The 20725-nt window shown below is 37.9% G+C and overlaps 1 protein-coding gene across 4 annotated transcripts in view; it reads right to left on the bottom strand.

The window, feature by feature from the left end:
- The window catches only part of MTM1 (myotubularin 1), a 44254-nt gene extending 23934 nt beyond the window's left edge, over positions 1-20320 (bottom strand). For 2 of the 4 annotated variants that reach the window (XM_009636386.2, XM_035891952.1), the window contains exons 1-7: positions 20261-20320; positions 18950-19105; positions 8384-8455; positions 7363-7435; positions 5610-5704; positions 4476-4586; positions 3445-3546 (exon numbers count right to left, since the gene is read on the bottom strand). In XM_009636386.2, the coding sequence (XP_009634681.1) occupies positions 3445-3546; positions 4476-4586; positions 5610-5704; positions 7363-7435; positions 8384-8446 (444 nt within the window). In that variant the 5' untranslated portion in view covers positions 8447-8455; positions 18950-19105; positions 20261-20320. Of the gene's footprint in view, positions 1-3444; positions 3547-4475; positions 4587-5609; positions 5725-7362; positions 7436-8383; positions 8456-18949; positions 19106-20207; positions 20225-20260 lie in introns of those variants that run through there. The other 2 variants (XM_035891951.1, XM_035891953.1) reach the window with 2 other exon arrangements.
- Positions 20321-20725: the final 405 nt, after the last annotated feature.

The raw sequence follows: 20725 nt of genomic DNA, 5'->3' as shown, positions 1-20725 counted from the left end.
AAATATTTAATTGGGGGGGTGTGGGGGTTGTGTTTTGGGGGTTTTTTTTTGGGGGGGTTGGTTTTTTTGTTTGTTTGTTTTTTGTTTTTTTTTACTTTAAAACCACTTTTAGCAACAATTTTTCTTCCATTAGCACAAGTTTGCAGATGCAACAGAGGATTATGGATAGCAGCTATTTGTTCCATATCAACTAAGCCACCAGTCAGATGAGCTATCAGATTTTACATTATGTTATTGATTCAAGGAGATCTGAACCCAACCTATACTTAAACCAGAGAGACACAAGAATCAGCTTCTGGAAGCAAGCACATAGGACAATGCTGGGACACTGACAAACAGCTGCAAACAGACCTGTGATTTATTGTAGGCTCTCAAACACTGCTGTTGGGATGGTGATAGAGAAAAATCTTGAAAACAGTAAATACAGTCCACTCAGAAATAATGTTTTGGGCTTTATTTACCGTCCATTTGTCTGAGAATGGTATAGCATGAAGAAAATGGAAGCAAGCCATCTCTAGAGGTTCTTGTTTAGGATCGGCTCTAAGGATATGGTTCCACTACAGATAAAAATCAGTCAGATAAAAATCTGACATAAAATACAAAAATACAGATAAAAATCAGGACAGTAGAGGTTTAGACTTTTATTGTCCTGACGATGCCTTCTTCCACTGCAGAGCTGCACAAACATCAGTGCTGCTGAAGCAGCTGAAGATCAAGGATGCAGTTCCACAAGGTGGTCTAAGCAAAATTAGCAGCTTAGCACTGCTAAAAATAGGGCATCCCTCCATCTCCTCTCCTGCCTGCTCCCTGTTCCATGCACAGGCCCTCTCTTGCACTGGTTCTGGTGCATACTGATTTCAAACCAGGTTTCCTCAAATTACTGAAAGCTGCACAAGACTAACTCAAAAACCACAGTATTTTGTGCTGGATAAGTGAGCCACATTGGCTTACTTAGTGATTATACAACTGTCAGTTTGGTGTAAGAGGAATAATCAACCACATAGCTGGAAGGTAGAGAGGAGACCAGACAAAGCCAAGAGCTCAGTGTCTGAGTAGCAGAGGGCTGCCACCTTCATCCAGCTGTCACGTGAAGCCACAGCGCGATCTTTATGAAAGATGTCCCTGATTGAACTGGCTGGATGGTCAGAGCTTTAGCGTACATTCAAAGGAGAAGGCAGGCATGTACAGCCATACTGTCATATTCAGACACTGAAACCTTCTAAACCAGCCATTGACAGAGGCAGCCCATCATTCCTCTTCATTCACATCCACCCACAGATGCCCCAACCCCATACTCACGTTGGGCTAACAAGATTAAGGAAATGACTCAGGTTAAAGCTTTTATTTTTTCTCCTTATTTAGCTTTAGCCCCTTTCAGTTCCCTATCTGGTTCATCATGCAGCCTCAAACTCACACAGGGAAAACCAAGGCAGGAATGAACAACCAGGCAGAAACACCCACCTTCGACAGGATCAACTTCAACTGCTTGCTGAAATACAGTGAAAGCACACCAGAAATACCACATACTTGCTTAGCTCATTTTAAAGTTAAGGGCTCATCCACACTGCGACATGAGAAAATAAGGACAGGTGCAACTTCATAATATAACATAGGCTCGCTTCACTCCAAAGCAACCATAATTTCTAATGATCATACCCTGCTCCAGACATAGCTAAGAGATATAAAGTATGGCCATTCTCCATATTGTCACTATCTTCCCAAGTTTTGTGCTTTACTGAATCTGAAAGGCAATATTACCTCTGCCTTGACCGAACCTTTTGTGATTGAGCACAACTTTTATTGGCAAGTTAAATTCAAAATGGCCCAGGCCACATAAGGATGAGCTTTAGTAGGTTCAATAGGTGCAACAAATAAGGCAGGAAGCATACTACTCCACACATTACCCACTACCATCACTAGACAGGAACACCAGGTCTTTTTGGATGACAAAACCTAATACAAGTCCACATCTGATGACCGTGGTATTCAAACCCTGTAGCTGGATTGGATACAGTAAAAAAAATCCCACAAGGGACTCTCTTAAGTCAGTTACAACTTAATTTGTCCACATTCACCTCATGCAAATTGGCACATGTCCTCAATGTAAGAAAAAAAAAAAAAAATAAAATTCTTCACACCATGAGAACTATTCAATATTGGGTGAGACTGCCCAGAGACATGATGGAATCTACCTTGCAGAAAATATTCAAGACTACGCTTGACCGTGCCTCGAATGATTTAATCTAAGACCCTACTTGCAAAAGAAGCCCTGACTAGATGATGTCCAGAAACCCTTCTTTGACCTAGACTTCTCTTTAATTTGATATTTCTACACATAGCTTTCTCTCTCTTCCATCATCCTTTTGAAGTCCATATATCCTATTATGCTTTCAATCATTCTCTATTGCAAGATGCATAAAATGCCAGCAGTAGAGTTAGATATATTCACCACTTCTACAATAGTTTTCTTGTGAGTACAACTCCTCACACCTGCCCAAATGTAGAAAGACCTACTCATCAACACTATAAAATATTCCGAGCAGAAGCATTTATTTTTCCTTATGCTTTCGTTCCACAGACTGTTTGCATACAGAATGCAAAATTTCTGCAAAAAAGCTTTAAAGAACTAAATGTTTATAGAGTATAGCCTATTGATTGACATGTATCTGCGGATAAGGAAATAAGATTCTTTCTGCAGCCTCATATAGTCAACAATTCTCTGAACAAAGTTCTTAAAAATTCGTAGCAGAATCCTCCAACGTTTTGTGAAGGGAGCTCTTATACAATTATCCTAAATGAAAGCACCCCAATAAAATGTAAACTGAATTTTACAGAGAACAAAATAAAGCATTTACTAAAAAGACGTCAAAATGATCCACCAAGCATAGTACACAGATTTGGGCAAAGAAACTGTCGCTCGAATTCCTTCCATAAGTATTTTTACTTGAAATAAATCTGTGTAAATTCATTACTGTATTAGATGCCTGTTACATTTTTCATCAGTTTCATTAATAAAATAAGCGTTGTATTACCATGTCTTCTTTTCCTGAAGTAAAACTCTTGGTGATTCACATTTATCATTGCTCTGGAGACCGCCCAATAGGTTAACATTTTCAAGAAATCAAGTAAGGCATGTACTACCATACTTCCTAATTAGGGAGGATAACTTGCAGTCTCTAAGCAATGAGATCTGTATGGATCAGAGGTGCTCAGTAGTTTACCTGAAGTATAGCATATAGCATCCATAATTTTATAAATACATAGATATAAGTGTTGTAAATGTACAAAATAAAAGCATTAATTCTCTTTAGTTTATGCTGACACCAGATTCTGTAGTTATTCTTTTTAAGCAGCCATGATGTCCATTAGCAGGTCAAACAGTTAAAGTTAATTGGCAAGAATTCTACATTAAGACAACTCAGTAGTATAAATTATGTAACTTACCAAATTATGTGACTGGGGAAAAGCATATTTTGTGAGGACTTCAAATATATCTCTTCTACTGTGCCCTTCTTGTTTTAATGCAAACCGTAAATTTCTCATATCCTAAAACAAAGGCATTATCTTGTAAGTGAACCAAAGCAGTAAGATATCTTTACCTGATGTACAAATGCTCTATTATACACCAAACATGATTTAGAATCTGCTCGCAACACACTTGAAACCATTGTGAATACTCAAGTTTTATTTTTCATCCTATAAAATAGAATAGAGCATAAGAATTCTACAAATAAAGCAGTACCACCTTCTATGTGGTGCAAACACTGCTTTGGCATAAAGCTATCAGAAATGACCGTATCTGATTCACTAAAAAGTCTCCTGGGCTACTGAATGTTTGCAGGATGGGAGTTACTCTGTTTTCAAAATGAAAATTTGCCAATAATCTGTCTAGACTACATTATCCCCAGCTATTTTCTCATCACTAACGTCAAAAATAAGCAATCTGTGCATTAACTACTGAGAATCAAATGTGTATACATATTCCATTAATAAGTCAAATAAAGGATCCTGAATTATCCACAGGGAATTCCTCTATGACCGTATTTTTTCATGGCAACATAATTTTTTTGTGAGACTAAGGAAATAAAGATAGCTGTTACATAAGCTTTTCACTGCCTTTACAGCTTACAAAACCCCCTTTTGAGATGTTCTACAAGGATTTTAGAATTATAAAAAAAATACATTAGAACAAATGAAATAATGAAGCAATGCAGTAATAACACCCTAAAACAAGACTACCCTGCAAAACTTCTTATCAATTAGTGTTTTGGAAAGGAAGACCAATCCCTCTCCTTGCATGCAGACAGGACAGTTAAACAGCCCTTTATATAAAAGGTATTTCCCTGCCCACTTTCAAAAAGCTCTTTTTAAATTCAGCTATGAGAAACACGTGTTTTTTATTTCTATAAATAGGTAAGCAGTGAGAAAAGGAACCTCAAGATTTCATTTCCTATTGAATTATTGGAAAGTCTTACTTTACAGGTTATATCTAATCCATAAGAGTTCTCTCCTCTGCTTGAAGCTCCTCCCATTTTTTCAATCCTTGAAATTACGCCCAGTGGAACATTCAATACCACAACTGGATCCTGCAAGGAAAGTTTGAGCAAGGAAAAAATTAATCTGAAAAAAAGACTCAAGCAACATGTTTTTATGCATTCTAGAAAAGAAAGCAGACGTGAAATACATACAGGCAGCAAAAATGTATTTCTGTGTTTGATTGAGTCTCCCCTCCCAACATGTTATGAAGTCCATACAGCCTTGAACATCATCCAGTCTGACATGCAACAAAAATACCCCATGCCTAATACAGTATGCAGGGAAAAAGGTGGCAACACCCTGAAAGATGTCTTCCGCTATAATACTTCTGATTGCCTCTGCTTACTAAGACTGCTTTATTGATAGAATTTATTGGTAGAACAAAATGAAAACAGAGATTACTAGTAGAGTTCGCTGCAACCAGAAAGACTTCAGAGTACTAAGTCCTTATAGTCCTAAAACCTTATTTAAAAAAAAAAAAAATTATGAAACAGATAACAAGCATATTCTACTCTTTTTCATGTTGCTGCTTATCAAACACACTACTACTCCCCTCACCCACATGAGGTTCTATTGATGAGAGTATTGTTCTTCTCCAACAGCAAGGACAATCAAAATCTTTGTTTACTGATAGCCATTTTAAGAACTATTGCACATCATTACTTGCTCCCCGTGATCTATCACAGATTAAGTATGAAGGGAACAGCTACCAAAAAAGCTCCAACAGACAAAAGATAAAAGTATCAGTTCAGCGTGATTAAACTGTAATTTTACCAGGCAAAATTCACACTTCTACAACACATGTGACTTCTTTAAAGACCTTCCATCTTTATACAGATTTCTCAGTGGCACAAAGGCAATTCCTATTCAGTCATTACACGATTAAGATATGGTTATTACAAACATTACAGACCATTTCAAGTAAAACCCCTCCCATGCAATTCCACAAGCATACATGTGCCAAAACTAAAACAAATGAACTGGCCACAAAATAAATCAAAGACAGTGAGGGTGAAGGGAAGGGGGTTTAAAGCCAACTCATCTCATGGAAGTAATTGTGGCATATTACTCACATTTTCCACACTTCTTAGGTACAGCCTGTAGTTTGTGATGTACACTCTTCCTTTAACGGGGCCATTAAATGGACACATATAAATAACATCCTTGTCTGTAAGAAATGCAGCATTTCTTAAAGATTGCGAAAAGAAAGAATCAGAGCTAAGGACAGCATCAGTTAAGTATCAGTAAAATAAAGAGCACTGCACTTATAAGAGCCACTCTGAGAGATTAATGAATTTTAAAAGTAATAAACCTGAATTTTGTCCACTTGAATTATTAAGAAAATGTGAAAGTTTCATATACTAAACTTGCCCAAATATTTCAGTAGCCTTCCCTAGTTATGTTTGTGTCCCTCTCCTTCTCAGCACCACATGGGAGAGGGCAGGACATAGAACAGCGAGTAGATTTTAGTCCTCTCTGTGATTACTGAACCAGTCTATTCATTATCCCAGAACAAATACATTCTTCTGTTAGTACTATTATATCTTTCAGTGCTCTGTAACCAATTCTGTATTGAAGTACGTAGTTCAAGTTGCAAAGTGTTTAGGGGACTCACCATCCCGAAGAGAAACATTAGATTTCAATTTGAGGCAATCAAATACAGCAGGGCCATCAGCAGTGTTTCAGCAAGGACAGTAACAAAATGAGTACTAACACATACTACTCAGAAAAGAAAGATTTAAGTCTTTAATGGCACTGCTTCAGTTAAGTGACACACTACAAACCACCTATTTCTCCCTGTCCACTCATTTCTTTAGCCCAATGTATTTAGCTGCCTTGCTTTAGCAGCCTCCTTCCAGGGTGCTGCCCCAAAGCACAGACAATTTTCATAAGGATCACACCAAACATCCATCTTAGTCCCACACCCTCTCCCGCATGCCTTCCTCACAACTTCCCTCATTTAAAACCTAACTACTTCCTCTGAATCACCTCTTTGGTTTTACTTCAGCCAGTCTTGTTTACAAACCCACCTAGCAAATCCTTGGGCAGGGAGGAAGAAGAAGCTTCACAAATAAAAGACAGACCGCTTTCAGTTGCGTTCTGATACCTCAACACAAAGTTCCATGAGTGGAAGCCTCCATTCTAGGAAGAGCCTCCATCAAGAAACCACTGTACACAATACATTAATCTTCCTTACACTACAACATTACTGTATGCAAAGGCTAACAAGTGCATAGTAGCTATGTGCATGCCATGTTGTGTCAAGGAAGCACAAGACTGTACTTGGGGTAGTCACAGTCTGGGCTAAGGTTCCACACTACTGTACAAAGATACCAGTGGGTTGAAAACAGAAGAGCTGAGGTACCAACAGGCTGACTCCCGTTCTTACTTCTGCCATCAGAGTGGTTCCCGAGAATGTTTATCAATATGGTGATAGGCGCTTTATATATATAAATATATATATTAAAAAAGTGGGTGGCATGCAGAATTCTCTTGACTTTGGAAAGCTTAGAGAGGCTCTCATCGCTAAGACATGTGCTACTTAGTCTGTAGATACAATTATGACACATCTTGACTTGCAATTTCTTTGCATCAGAGCATCTGCCATGTGTGGAAACCAAGATTTTAAAGACTTAAAAGTTATTTGTGATAAATGATAAAAAGTCCCTATTGCAATTACTTAAAAAAAAAATCCATAATATTTAAGCATGATTTACCCCCATTCCCAGCCCAAAACAGTTCAAATCATGAAACAATCCAGTAAGATACATGTATATGTCAGACTCCTAAACAGACACCGCATTAGGTAACTATATAGTTTCATACCTGTGACTCTAGTCTCTCCTGGCAGACGAGGTATTTCTTCATTTTGTTCCCAGTTAGTTCCATCTTTTAGAGTCTAAAGAAAGAAATACAACAGCATATCATATTTTATTTACAATTCCTTCAAGTTCCAGATTAAAAAAAAAACCTTAAAGACAATTTCTGCACAGGAAAGGACAGGTTTTTCCATGGCAGAAACTGACAGATTGAACCAAAACAGGAACACACACCACTATCCTAAACTGTAACTGTTAAACATTTAAAGGTTGAACAGATCTGAAACACAAGCATGTTTTAGTCTTTCTAAGAGAATAACTACATTTGCATTAAATTGGAATTAAATTTCTATACTCTAAGTTCTCAAAGTTTTGTGCATTTCATTTTCTAAGTATGCTGGGCTTGGAAGAAAAAATCAACTGAAATCACGTAAGCAACACACAACTATTACACACAATCTACTCATTTGTAACTTTCCCATGTTCAGTAGTTTTTAGGAATGATTAATAGAAAATAATCTTTGTTTTTGAAGAAATGCTTAAAAAACCAAAACCTTAGTTTATGCTTTCTTGCACACAGGTTACATTTTGTTCAGCCATGCAGGACCAAAAAGCCGTTTAGATTGCTTTAAAGTATTTCCCACTACAGAGGAGCATTTTAAAACTGAGCCATCCAAACATATCTAGGTACAACTTATCAACTGCAGTACAGAATCTTTCTACAGCATCCAAGTGCCAAAAATTTTCAAGAATGCCACAGAATATTCCAATCTAGAAAGCAAGGATAAGAGTAAGTATATGAGAATTGATATTAAGGAGTCCCTCTTTAACTTGCGATACAGAGAGTATTTTGCCCATCCACTCTGAAAGATAATTAAATCAACTGTTAACTGCATTAGAACTTTAGCAATAAAAAGTAAGTGTATACATTCAAGAAAAATGTCATTCAAATACTCATTTTTCTACCCAAATATGGAAGGTAATGAACTCTGGGACCTCTCATGTAAAAAACATGAAGTTACACTCACCCTTTTACTTGAAGAACTCTCCAAGGAGTTTGAATTATATTTAGGTGTTGATGATGAGGCCATACCGGGTATCTGATGAGAAAGCACAGATTGGAGACTTAAACTTCTTCCTGGACTACACACTATTTACAGGAGAGATTTTAGACTCAAAAGGTGGACATCAAGAGCTTCCAAGAATGCTTTGCAAGTTACTATTAATTTTTAAAATTACACAATACCTTGTAATTGAAGGTCACTATTTAGAAGCATCCAAATTTAACAAGAAATTAATTACTAGCTCTGGACCGTACGGAATATTCTGACTCAAGCTGTATTTTGGAATTCAGTTGTTTGAATACTATTATTAGTTCAGTCAACAGACATTAGAGTGCTTGTTTTAAGCGACAGGATACACACACTATGAAATGCAACCTACTTGGAACATTCGTACTAAGACTTTTCATTTAGGAAACCAGGAACAAGCTGTAAAATTATTATACAGCTCTTGAAATCACGCATGTCAATACACTCAAGTGTATTTTAAAAAAAAAAAAAAAAGAGAGAAGGAAAAAGCAGGAGTTTCACAGTACTTCTACATTTAAAAATAATCCCCCATTTCATAAACTGAAACTTCAGTTAGCACACCAGAAGGGGGAGTGTCCAGCCCTCTGGTCTGAATAGCCTTGATATGTTTAAGGGAAAAGGATTTTTTTTTTTTTTTTTTAAATGGTATTGATTAAAGACAGAATCACATGATGCAGGATTCATCTTCTTAATCATTTCCTGTCATTGCACAAGGGATCTCTAGCACCAACACTGGGAAAACGCTCATACTTGAAGTTACTCCAAACAGTAACTTCGTACCGAATTATACTTCCCTTTCACTAGTCCCCCACCCTTCATCCAGCCGCTAGGACATCCTACAGCAATCTTGAAGAGTTTTTGTTTGTTTATTGGGGGTGGAGTGGGTGCGGTGTGATTACACACCACGAGATCTTCGTTTCTATTCTATAAATGAAACCTTGCAGCCTTAAATAAGCACTTTCTCTCCCCTCTCAACACTGCAAAGTTTGCACAGATTTCTCTGCACCACACCAAATCAGCCCATGCTCTGCATAACAGCGGGCTCACAGTGACACTGCAACAGTCCTACATGAGCAATAGTGAGAGATGAAACAGCAAGATCCAAAATGCTTTGAAGTTACTATAGCAATACAGGAACATGTCTGTGCAGAAAGAAGGTGGAAAACCATGAGCTGAAGTTCTACAAGTTTGTTACCTCCTTACAGAACCCAAGTCTTCCACACCTCAAAGAAAACATAGCAATTGTGACATAGTGTTTACAGCTGTAGTATTCAGTGATACAGATTATCAGCATAAAAATCACACCCCTCCACAACAAAAAAAAAAAAAAAAAAAAAAAAAGGAACCCACATTAAGTTTAAAAATGACAAAAAATGCTTTTGAATGCCGCAGAGCCAGTGAGACCCTGTCAAACGGAGGTATTCCTTCCTTTCTGGGTCTCCAGCAGTCTCAGCTTTCTCCAAACAATGAAACAGAAGGGTCCTGAACTAATTTTAGTGCAATGCCAACAATTTAAATGAAAAGCTATTAACAATCAACATTAAATCACTGTTCTTTCAAACTACCCTCCACAGAAAAATTATTGCAACACTGGAGACTAAAGTCTTGACTGAGAAGATTAACAGAAGCTATTTTCAGTTTTTCCTTCCTTGCAGTATCTTGTATACTATGAAACTTAAGGTAGGTTTATCTTTTTCTATATTGCTATGTTAATTTGTGAACATTCAGTATTTTTTTCAGATGACTTTCCTTAATTTATAGAAGCTTAAGTTTTCTAATAACCATATATTTATAAAGGTAAAAGGTGTATTTACTCAAAAGCTTGTTTTAAAATATTTTCCATATGAAGTGGGGCTCGTTCATATTTTAAGTGAGAAATACCAGGTGAGACAGAGACAAAGGCACAGCAGCCCCAGTTTTTCTATGTAAGCATAGAAAGTGGTTTTAACTAGACCTCACTTAAAATTAAATTATGGCTGCACCAACCATGAGCAAGAAGTGAGCATAAACAAGCACTAGAAAAGTGATTTTTAAAAGATGTGGCAACCCTGAATAGATGTGCACTGCAAAACGGAAAGTTTGACTGTGGCAGGTATAGGCACACCCAAGCTCGCTGTTGATCTTGCAACCACAGCTACTCCACCAGCAAAGCTGCCAAAAGACAAGCTTCCGCAGGGGTCACAGGAGCCCACCCAGTTTCCAACACTCTTGCCTTGGTGCCAACCCCCTGCTTAAGCTCATAAGAAAACAAAAACTCTCTGGACATTCCTTACGCCCTTCAATACCACCTCCAAGAGTTGCGTACTTCTGCTGCTCACACAGGGAACAGCATGAAGTGTTTAACAGCCTTCTGTTTCCTCCTTTGCTTTCTATATTATTTCCTTCCTTACTGCAAATTCACTAAATTCTGTCTGACCTGTAGCATTACATGAGGCAAATTAGGATTCTGAAATAATCATCTGACCCCAGAACAACAACTATAACTTTTCCCAACCTCAGTGTAAATTAAATACGAATAAGCAGGGATCCTTTCAGTTTCTCAGAAAAATTTCTCCTTGTAGACCCTGACAATCCAGCGGGACAGAGCTCCCCTCCCCTCCACGCTGCCACCCCACCAGGCCACTTCAAACAAACAAAATACCTGTGCAGCTCCTGCAGCAGACCTTTGCGTGCCTGTTTCTGTGTATTTAAGTTTACTTAGGGTAAAATTCCCCCTAATCTCCATGAGACTGATTTTTTTAAACATACTTTACAGTGAGAATGAATTCACTGACTTCACTTTCTATAGTATACTTCATTATAGAATTACAACCAAGTACTGTTTCATTTCCAACACTTTAATGATGGAAATCAAGCTTATTCAGAGCTAATTAAGTTGAATAAATATGTGCTGAAGATAAGGTATTATCAGTCAGGTTTTTTTTTTAATCCATCAAAATTTCACTAAAATTAATGCAAGTTATTTCATTAGTATATAACAGAAAGAATTCTTCTAATGTTACCTAAATTTTGCTTTGAAATCCGATCACACTTTAAAAACACAAACACTAAGAAGCGCAATTATAACCATCCCCATTTCCCTGATTTCTAAAGTAAACTACAGTCAAGGAATTAAACTTTACATTAGGGAACACCCGTCAGACAGCATTTAGCCCAGTGTCCACTTCTGGACCCCAGTGCAAGACAGGCATTGCTAAACGGCAGCACGCTCAGCAGGGGGGCACCAAGAGGACCAGGACCCAGAGCACCTGCCCCAGAACGAGAGGCTGAGGGAGCTGGGAATCGTCCAGCCCAAGGAAGAGACAACTTCAGTGGGACCTCACAGCTGCCCACCAGTACCTCCGAGGTGGTTACTGGGAAGACAGAGCCAGCGTCCTCAAAGCGGTCAGTGATGAGAGGACAAGACACAACAGAAACTGAAACAAACTGTATTCGAGCTTGATTTAAGGGAAAAAAAATCCAACCAACCCTACTTTTGCACTGTAAGGGCAGTCAGGCAGTGAAAACAGGGCCCAGGGAGGTTGCAGTCTCCATCCTCAGAAGCTTTTAAGACCCAACTGAATAAAGCCTTGAGCAACTGGGTCTGATCCTGCTTTGAGCAAGGGGTTGAACTAGCAGCCTCCTGAAGTCCCTCCCAACTTGCCTTCCCTATGCTTCTGTGATCTTCAGGCAACAGACAAGATTAAGTTCTCATTTAAAAGTGCCCATCAAACAAGGACACACCCTTAAAGAAGTGGGCTCCCCTAGATCTAAAGAGCAAACAAGTTTTCAAAAACATTTAAAATGAACATGAAATATTTCCTTTTACAGTATTATTTTTCTGTCAAATTGTAGCAGCAGCTTCTGGCAACCTCCCAAAGTAACATTGCCATGAACAATTAAAAACCATACTCCATCAGAGTCTTAAAATAGCTACAACTTTCTCATTATCATGGAGCAGCAGTAGTCCTTCCACACAGGGAACAAAAATTGGCAAGTAGTTTTCCACTGCAAACATATTTTATTCCCCAGTATCACCCGTGTCTTCTATACTTGCACAAAAATTGAAAACCATACAAACCTCACGCTTGTCAGCAGCTGAAGTACAATTACTCTGCAAATTTAAAACAAATCAGACAAATTTGTTTATGACATTCTGCCGTTACAAACAGTTGAATATTCTTTCCTGAGTCTAGAATAGCAAGGAGACAAAGCAATTTTACTGGATTTAACTTGAATAAACAAAGCTTTGCTAAAGTTACCAGAACTTAATATAGTAACACTACCAAGAAATGTCGGCTCTGATGATCTTACAGTAACAATTAAACTACTCGGATCTGTATTTTCATTAAAGATTATATTTATGCTTGTGCTTCCTAGGATTCATGGGAATGGAGGCACGACAACATTTGAAAGGGTAGGTGCTGAAGGCCGGATTTTAAGTAGTAAGTTCAAGGATCCTATCTGCTCTTTATGAATAAATGCTGACACACACAAGCACATGCCCAGGCAGAAAATCTAAACAAACTTTAAAACACGTAAATAAGCTTTTGAGGGTTAAGAAAACTGAAATGACCAGCTACTCCTTCCTTAAGGGTCTTCACTGCCAACAACAGGTTAGAGGATGCGTGCAGCATGTCTTGGAAAGACCACCAAGAGTCTTAGAAGCCATGTTTCGATTGACAACAGCCTAGTGAAACTAGTTCTCATTGCTTATGATCCAGGAACAACTTAAAGCTCATTTGACATTTTGCTGGTCCTTTTAGGGCTTCATCTTCACACCAGAATCACACCAAATAACTTGTAACTACTGTATAACTGAACCATGCTTGCATCAGCCTAAAATCTTTACATGTATAAAGAATGGTTTGCCCAAACACAACATAACCCACATCTGCCAAAGGATTACTACCACAAACACCCGAGATCAAGTAAACCCCATCAAGTAAATTGTGAGCACCATTTTCCAGATATTTAATATTTTTGACCTTCCATCGCTGGATTAAAACTTCGGAAAAAAAGACACTTTCAAATTTGTACCTCTATCAATCATTTCGAGCAACAACAATTTTGACAACACAACATAAAATGAAGTTTTAAACTTTGTATGGTCTATGAAGTTCAATACGTTAGTCTGGAAAGATTCAGGGAATTAAACTGCTGAATTGCCATACACAGAAGACATTTACAGAATATACCGAGTAAGATGTAAACATGATGCAAAAACATTAGTGACACATACTATTATAGCTGAAAGAGTTATTTTGTGTGTGTGTGTGTGTATATATATATATATATAAATAAAATACAAGGACAACTGGATAAGCATGAGAATTACTTGCTTTTACCAGAATCATATTTATCAATATGGTAAAAATGAACAACAAAAAGTTCAACTGAACATTTTCTAGAAGGATTCCAATTTCTGTCACACATCAGTAACCATGACACAGGACAACGTCAAAGTTCTCATAATCCTGCTCCAGATAATGATCTGTGCAAGAATGAAAACAGTTTGTGCATCTCCAAGGCCTCTCCTAAAAATATAGTTACAAAATTTGCTAAGCCCCTTCATTTGCTCTCATAGTAATTCAGGAAACAATTAGTTTGAAAGAGCTACAGTTCCAACTGGACAATTATATGACACTTGAAAGCCATCAGTGCACTGGGTTGATCATGTAAGATCTACAAGGCATCTGCCAGTTTAGGTAAAAATGAAGTTATTTTCATAATTAGACTTGATACCAAATAAGGCATTATTTCAAAGAAAAGAAAACCAGTATTATATTAAGTAAACAACTTTTCACTGTGTCTCAGAGGTAAGTGTAAGTTAGTGTGGGTATATCGAAAAAGCTGCTTGCACCCTCATTTAAACAGAAGATACAAAAAATGAAAAGCAGGTTTATAAGGACAAGGTATGCTGGTGTTGCAAAAAGATTGCAGTTTTATTTGGTACAGTAACAACCTACAAAGCCAGCATGAATATACTGCCTTGTGTTTCCCATAATAAAATTAAAAGCATAAAATACAAAATCCTAAAAACAAAACCACATCTGTCAGCACCACAACTGCACAGTAGAGATAACACATAATACATAGGTTTTCAGAAATAAGATGTAAGAGTAGAGCAGAACTCTAGGAATTTCTAAGGCAGTAGCAAAATTAAGCTAAGACAACCATGAAGGAAGAAGGAAAAAAAAAAAAAAAAAGTATTTCACTCTAAGTATTAAGCAGAAAGGAACTTAAATCCTTTAAAACAAAACTGAAGTCCTGAAGGGTTAAGCCAACAACAGCATCTAAGTTATCATATCAGAGTCACTGAAATAAACATCAGCATCTTTAACATCAGTAAATGAGCATTTGATCTAATTAAGTCAAGAGAAGTCATTCATCTCATTAAAGGTTAATTAAATTTTAGAATTAGATATAAAGACATACAGGGATACAAAACAAGTCACAAGAAAGATCTACAGCAATGAAGGCAGTTTTCCACACATCAGCTGTCCCTAACCAAATAGCATCAGTCAACCAAAAATAAACACAGTGAGATCGAAGTGCTACAACTAAATCATGAAGTCCAAAGAAATAAATGCATCTCTTTCACACTCATTTAACCAGTTCAGTTTCAGCATGAAGGAACTATACTCAATAACAGAAACAAAAATAAGGTAGCAGAAGTCTCCAAAGTTTAACAAAGCTACAAAAAATAAGTAGCGTAAGGCAGAGAATTCCAGTTTCAAACAGATAAAGTTAAAAAAAAAAAAAAAAACAAAAAAAACCAACCAACTGAAAATCCACTTCACAGAAATACTTGCTTATATTTATTTCCAAAGGAAATGGAAAAAAAAAAATCATAAAAACTTCCTGCAATGGTGAAAGATGCAGGGGGTTTTTAGAAGCAAAACAACTTTTTTTTTTTTTTTTTTTTAATAATCCCAGAATCATAGTATAGTTTGGGTTGGAAGGGACCCCTAGAGGTCATCTACTCCAACCCTCCTGCAGTGAGCATTTCAACATTTTCAACTAGATCAGGGCGCTCAGAGCCCCGTCCAACCTGACCTTGAATGTTTCCAGGAATGGGGCATCTACCACCTCTATGGGCAACCCGTGACAGTGTTTCACCACCCTCATTGTAAAAAATTTCTTCCCTATATCTAGTCTGAATCCCCCTCTTTTAGTTTAAAACCATTACCCCTTGTCCTGTCACAACAGGCCCTGTTGAAAAGTCTGTCCCCATCTTTCTTATAAGCCCCCTTTAAGTACTGGAAGGCTGCAATAAGGTCTCCCCACAGCCTTCTCTGCTCCAGGCTGAACCACCCCAACTCTTACAGCCTTCCCTCACAGGATCCCTCACACAGAGGATCCAGCCCTCTGATCACTAATCATAATGATGTCACTTATGCTCTCTGACCTAATACATTTATACTACTTAACTAAAAAACAGATTTTAACATTCAAAAGTCATACAGTACTGACATCAAAAACAGGCCTAGAGCAATGCCAATTCAGACATCATAGTTATATGTGTTTACTTGTGGCCAGCAGAAATTATGTCACTTGTTATGCAACTGATGGCAAACAGAAAGAAAAGACAACTGACTTACCTGTGAGAGGCATGTATCATCTAAACAGGAAAAGGAAGAGGCTCTATCAAACCACTTCAGAGAGCACTTACGATTTCTTACCCCAGAGTTCAAGGGCAAATCATACCTATCATGTACACCAACCTTAGCATATCAAGTCATAAGCTTCTACATGTGCTTATTCCAGAGTGGATCTCTGGAGTCAACATGGATTGCTAGATCATGGAATCTCCTGTTTCTTCTTTACCATCATAGGTACAGCATGTAAAATCCTTCCAAGTGTAACCTCTTAGTGATGGAATCTGCAGACCTCAAGTGGATCTTCATGATTTTACTGATCTGAGACTGGATTATGCCAGTAGGTCTTCTCCCTTAACATCTGAACTATATTCCCCACTCACATGTACTTACTAAACCCACATTTTCCAAGGAAACCATAGGAACTTTCAAGTCTCTTTGCAAGCCTTCTCAATGCAAGCCATAACCAGAACACACAACACATGCCAGCAGTACAAGCCTCAATAGGATACTGTGCATGTCGATTGCATACTAGTATTTGCCCTTTCGCACTGAAGTTTCTAAGTCAGTTAATCAAATTCATCAGTAATGCATCACAAAAAGAATTCTGTATCCTACAAAAAACCGTATCACTTAGAAAGGGACTTGCATTCTGGAACTACCTGTTTGTTGAATGCCAATTCTCTACCAGGTTTCCCAGTCTTGAAGAAAAATGCACTCCAGAGTCCTTCATGTTGCCAATTCCCTGCTAGACTGTGAAGAGCAAGCTGTACCACTCACAACATGGGCTGCTGAATTTGTTTGCGAAGAATCAGAAATGCTCCCTCTCCCAGAAAAAAACCATTCTCTTGTTCCCTAATGTGCTCTGTATTCGAAAGGGCAAGTCATCATCCCCTAAGGACTCAATATGAACGACTGCAAGCAAACAGAAGTTCGAAACAGTCAAGTGACTGCTAATTCAGCAAACAAATTAGAATCATGGCAGTTGCCTGCCCATTCCTATTTTATCGACTCATTATACCAGGTAGTTTTGAAGATATTAGGAAGGCCTTGCACTAACAAAAAATAATAACCTGAAAATGAAGTTCAACAAATGGCAGCAAGCAGCAACAGCTTGGCAGAAAGCCTGGCAAATATTTTCTCAGTGCCACCTAGGCACTTCTGTGTAAATGTTTCTTTAAAAAAAAAAAACAAAACAACAAAAAAAAAAACCTTGCAGCTTGTACATGGAAGCCAGGTATTGAATAAATAATAGCTGCAGGGAGTAAAAAAATCTTCAGTGCTGTCTTGATTGATATTTCTCCTGTCTCCATTTGAAGGTTTTCTTTTACTGTCTTAACTTCTCATGGAATTTGACTCCCACCCTATTTTCAAAGTAAATCACAACTTTCAACAAGACCTAACATAAAAGTTTGTAACACTACTTTTCCTAATTATCAACCCAAATGCTTCCTCCTTTCAAATTATATTGAAAATGTAGATTAGGGTGATTATCCCTGGCTTCTACCCTAGCAAGCTTTCTTGTAAGAGAGAGAGATGATACAGTAGGACACATGTCAGCACGGACACTAAGTAACTTATCTGTTGATGGACTCTGATCTGCTGGTTAGATATTTCTCATGGTTTGTATCACAGTCACGAGGAAAAGCAGCACCTACTCCAGTGGTAATAAATATAATTATTTGGCCTGTTTTCTAGCAATTGTCAGAGGTCTATTCCTTGTAATTATTTCTGTCCAATTCTACTTGCTTATTGCTTCTCCTGTATTTGTTCTGTGTGTAATATCTTTCTCTTGCTGTAATTACCTTTTTTCCTGACTTTTTCTTAATATTTACTCTGGTAACCAAGTTCTAAGGTGGAAGTTCAGTCATGTGAGTGGATCAAAGTAAGTAGTACTTCTCCCTCTACGCATGTAGCCCCGCATAGCAAGTAGCTGTTAAATCTAGCTAGATTAGGTGGTACAACAGAAGCGAGTGGGTTTTTTTTTTAGGAACCATTTGTCACATTAGCCCTAGAATCAGCATTACATCTGTAGGAAACCTATGCCTGAAGGCTGATTCGTGGCTTTCTAAACCCACCTAGTCTATTTTCTCTTCTCTGCATCCCCTGCAGGGAATGTATACCTCCCGCATTGTCAAAAGCTGATGTGGTTGACAGGAAAGCCTATGGGATAGCAAATATAGCTTCCAAGTTTTCTATTAAGAAAGCCTTCAGTTGCTCCCTGCTCATTCTTCTTGAAAGATATCCCCTTAGGCCACTGTAGTTCTATTGCTAAAGATTTAACTGATGATTCCACAAGAGAAATGGAAATTGTATCTGTTATATAATGATATACTGTATGAAAAAAATGATGCTGTAACAGTTAAAACGACATCCCCTACGCAGGCTTTCCTCCAACTTTCTTTTGAGAACACATACAACCGATGCATCAGACTCATCCTCTTTTATCTCCTGTGTTTCGTTCCTTCTTCCACTACATGAATTGCTTTCTCTGAATACACATAATACCAAGGAGAAAGTACCGTTCTGAGTTTTTCTCTGTCTAAAAAGAAGCAGACTAAGGACTACAATGAAGTCATCCACAAACCGTCCTTTGCTTCAGTCCCTAAGAAAGAGGAGACTGGGGCTATCCTGCCTAAGTCGTTCATGGGGCAGCCCCATACTTTCAGGTGTGCTCTCTTTCAAGTAACAGGCAGGTATTTTGCCAGGCAGAAAGTTTGATACTTCTTTATTCCACACCTGCCTATGTACCTCATGCATTAATGGGTCCAGTCACACCACAGAGTCTCTGGCATACAGCTTTTCCATCCACTACATACAACAACCCAGCAAAGAGGTTGCACACCAATTACTTTGATTTTGTTGAAAAACACATACCCCATCTTATACAAAAGTGTAACCCAGTCTACTTGAAAATGCTTACTTTCGTTTTCTCTTGCTCAGAAGCCTCCAGGTTTAGTAAGTCATTTCAGCTGTAGAAAATATAGAGACGCCCGCTTCAGTGTGAGATGAGAGGACAACAGCGCGTTCATCCCTTCAACTTTCAATCAACATTTGACTTCCGTGCTGTAGCTGGCCCCTGACAGGAACGGAACAGGTAGGAAGACATTGTTAGCACTGCCAGAATATTTCAATTGACATTATTTTTGAAAAAACTTCAGAAAGGAAGCAAAACCCCAGAATAGTTACTACCAAAAACATTCTGGAGAAAGGAAACAAGCAGCACTAGTTCTTTTTATGTTTTATTGTGTGTCAGGAGGCTTGGCATCAAGTAGTTGGAATTGAGAAGAGCTTTCTCTTCTAAAACTTTAAGATACACATGAGAAACATTTCAAAACTGTAAGTCTTACACAGACTTTTAAAGGTGCTTATGTCCCCCATACATATTTGGGCATCTTTCTGCATCAGTTAAGCATTTCCTCTATCATTCCTTCCCAAAGAATACTGCCATTTGTTTGTTTCTTTTCCCAAATACATTCAAGAATGACTTTTGTAAGAAAGCTGCTATGTAACTTGGCGAAGTCATGAAACAAAACTTATTTTTACCCGATTCAAATTCTTAGAAAAATTAGTATGTTGTCTCCTTTAAAAGAACACACACAATATTAAAGGTTTACAGTTATTTCTCATTAGTCTTGCATTCTAAATTAACTATTGTTGGTTAACACTGTAACTCTGTGTATCAGGAATACATTAACACTAGAGTTTGCTCAACCTCAGTGATGCCAGAAGCCCATCTCTTCTGCAAGTGCATCTTTTGGCAGTTTCCTTCTGACTGAGTATAGAATGATCAACAGTGCAAAGGGAAAATTCTGCATTTTACTGAAAACTCCTCTGTATCTCATCTCTTGTGATGTTTGCCATGCAATGAAGCTACATACAGCCCCAAAAGTTGTGTGTGTTAAGCCTCAATGTGCTTACCAGCTTCATTAATAACTGTACAGCCTAACTTTTTTTAACCATCTAAATGACAAATTAACATTAAAAAGAAAACTATAGCAGGAAAGAGGTTCTGGTTTTGCAGGGTGCTAACCCTGTACCATGAGATATCTGCCCTTCAAATCTGGCTAATGATAAACAAGTATATGACTTCTAGCAAGCAATGAGTACAATGCTGCCCCAAAACAGGTATAATGCAGTAGAGCCAAGGTACTTTTTAAACGTATGGTTTTGATTAGTACCTATGGTGACAAATCAATCTGCAGGCCAACTGCAAAACACTTAACATCCTCACCATTTTAAAACCGAATTTGCCAACATTGCTTTCTCTAGTACCAAGAAGAATGGGGCTTTCTGTGAAAAGAAAAAAGTTAATATCCTTCTCATGCTCTTAATCACATGTGCATCTGGAAAAAACCCGACAAAATCAACCAAACAAACCAAAAAACACCTATCACACAAAGTAGGAATTATGCTTTTTGACTGCCATGGCCCAGCAAGCAGAAACAGTCCATCATCTTCAGGAGTCATTTCTTGTTTTAACTCAACTAAAAACATTTGCCCCGAAATGGTAGGTTTCAGCTTCTCAGCCGTGAGCACTGAAAGAAGTCACATGCTTCAGAATATAATTTAAGCCAGTCAGAAATGAACACTAGAGTGGCTTAAAAGTCTGAAAGGGAGTCAAGAGCGCCCGGAGTATTTTCATATCACAGGAGAGAATGTCTTTTTACAGGAAAGGGGAAAACTGCCGTTCGGAGGG

This window comes from Egretta garzetta, unplaced genomic scaffold, assembly GCF_000687185.1.
Source record: "Egretta garzetta isolate BGI_Z169 unplaced genomic scaffold, ASM68718v1 scaffold53, whole genome shotgun sequence".
Taxonomy (NCBI): domain Eukaryota; kingdom Metazoa; phylum Chordata; class Aves; order Pelecaniformes; family Ardeidae; genus Egretta; species Egretta garzetta.
The sequence above is the reverse complement of the archived record's forward strand: the minus strand, read 5'-3'. Positions and strand labels throughout refer to the sequence as shown.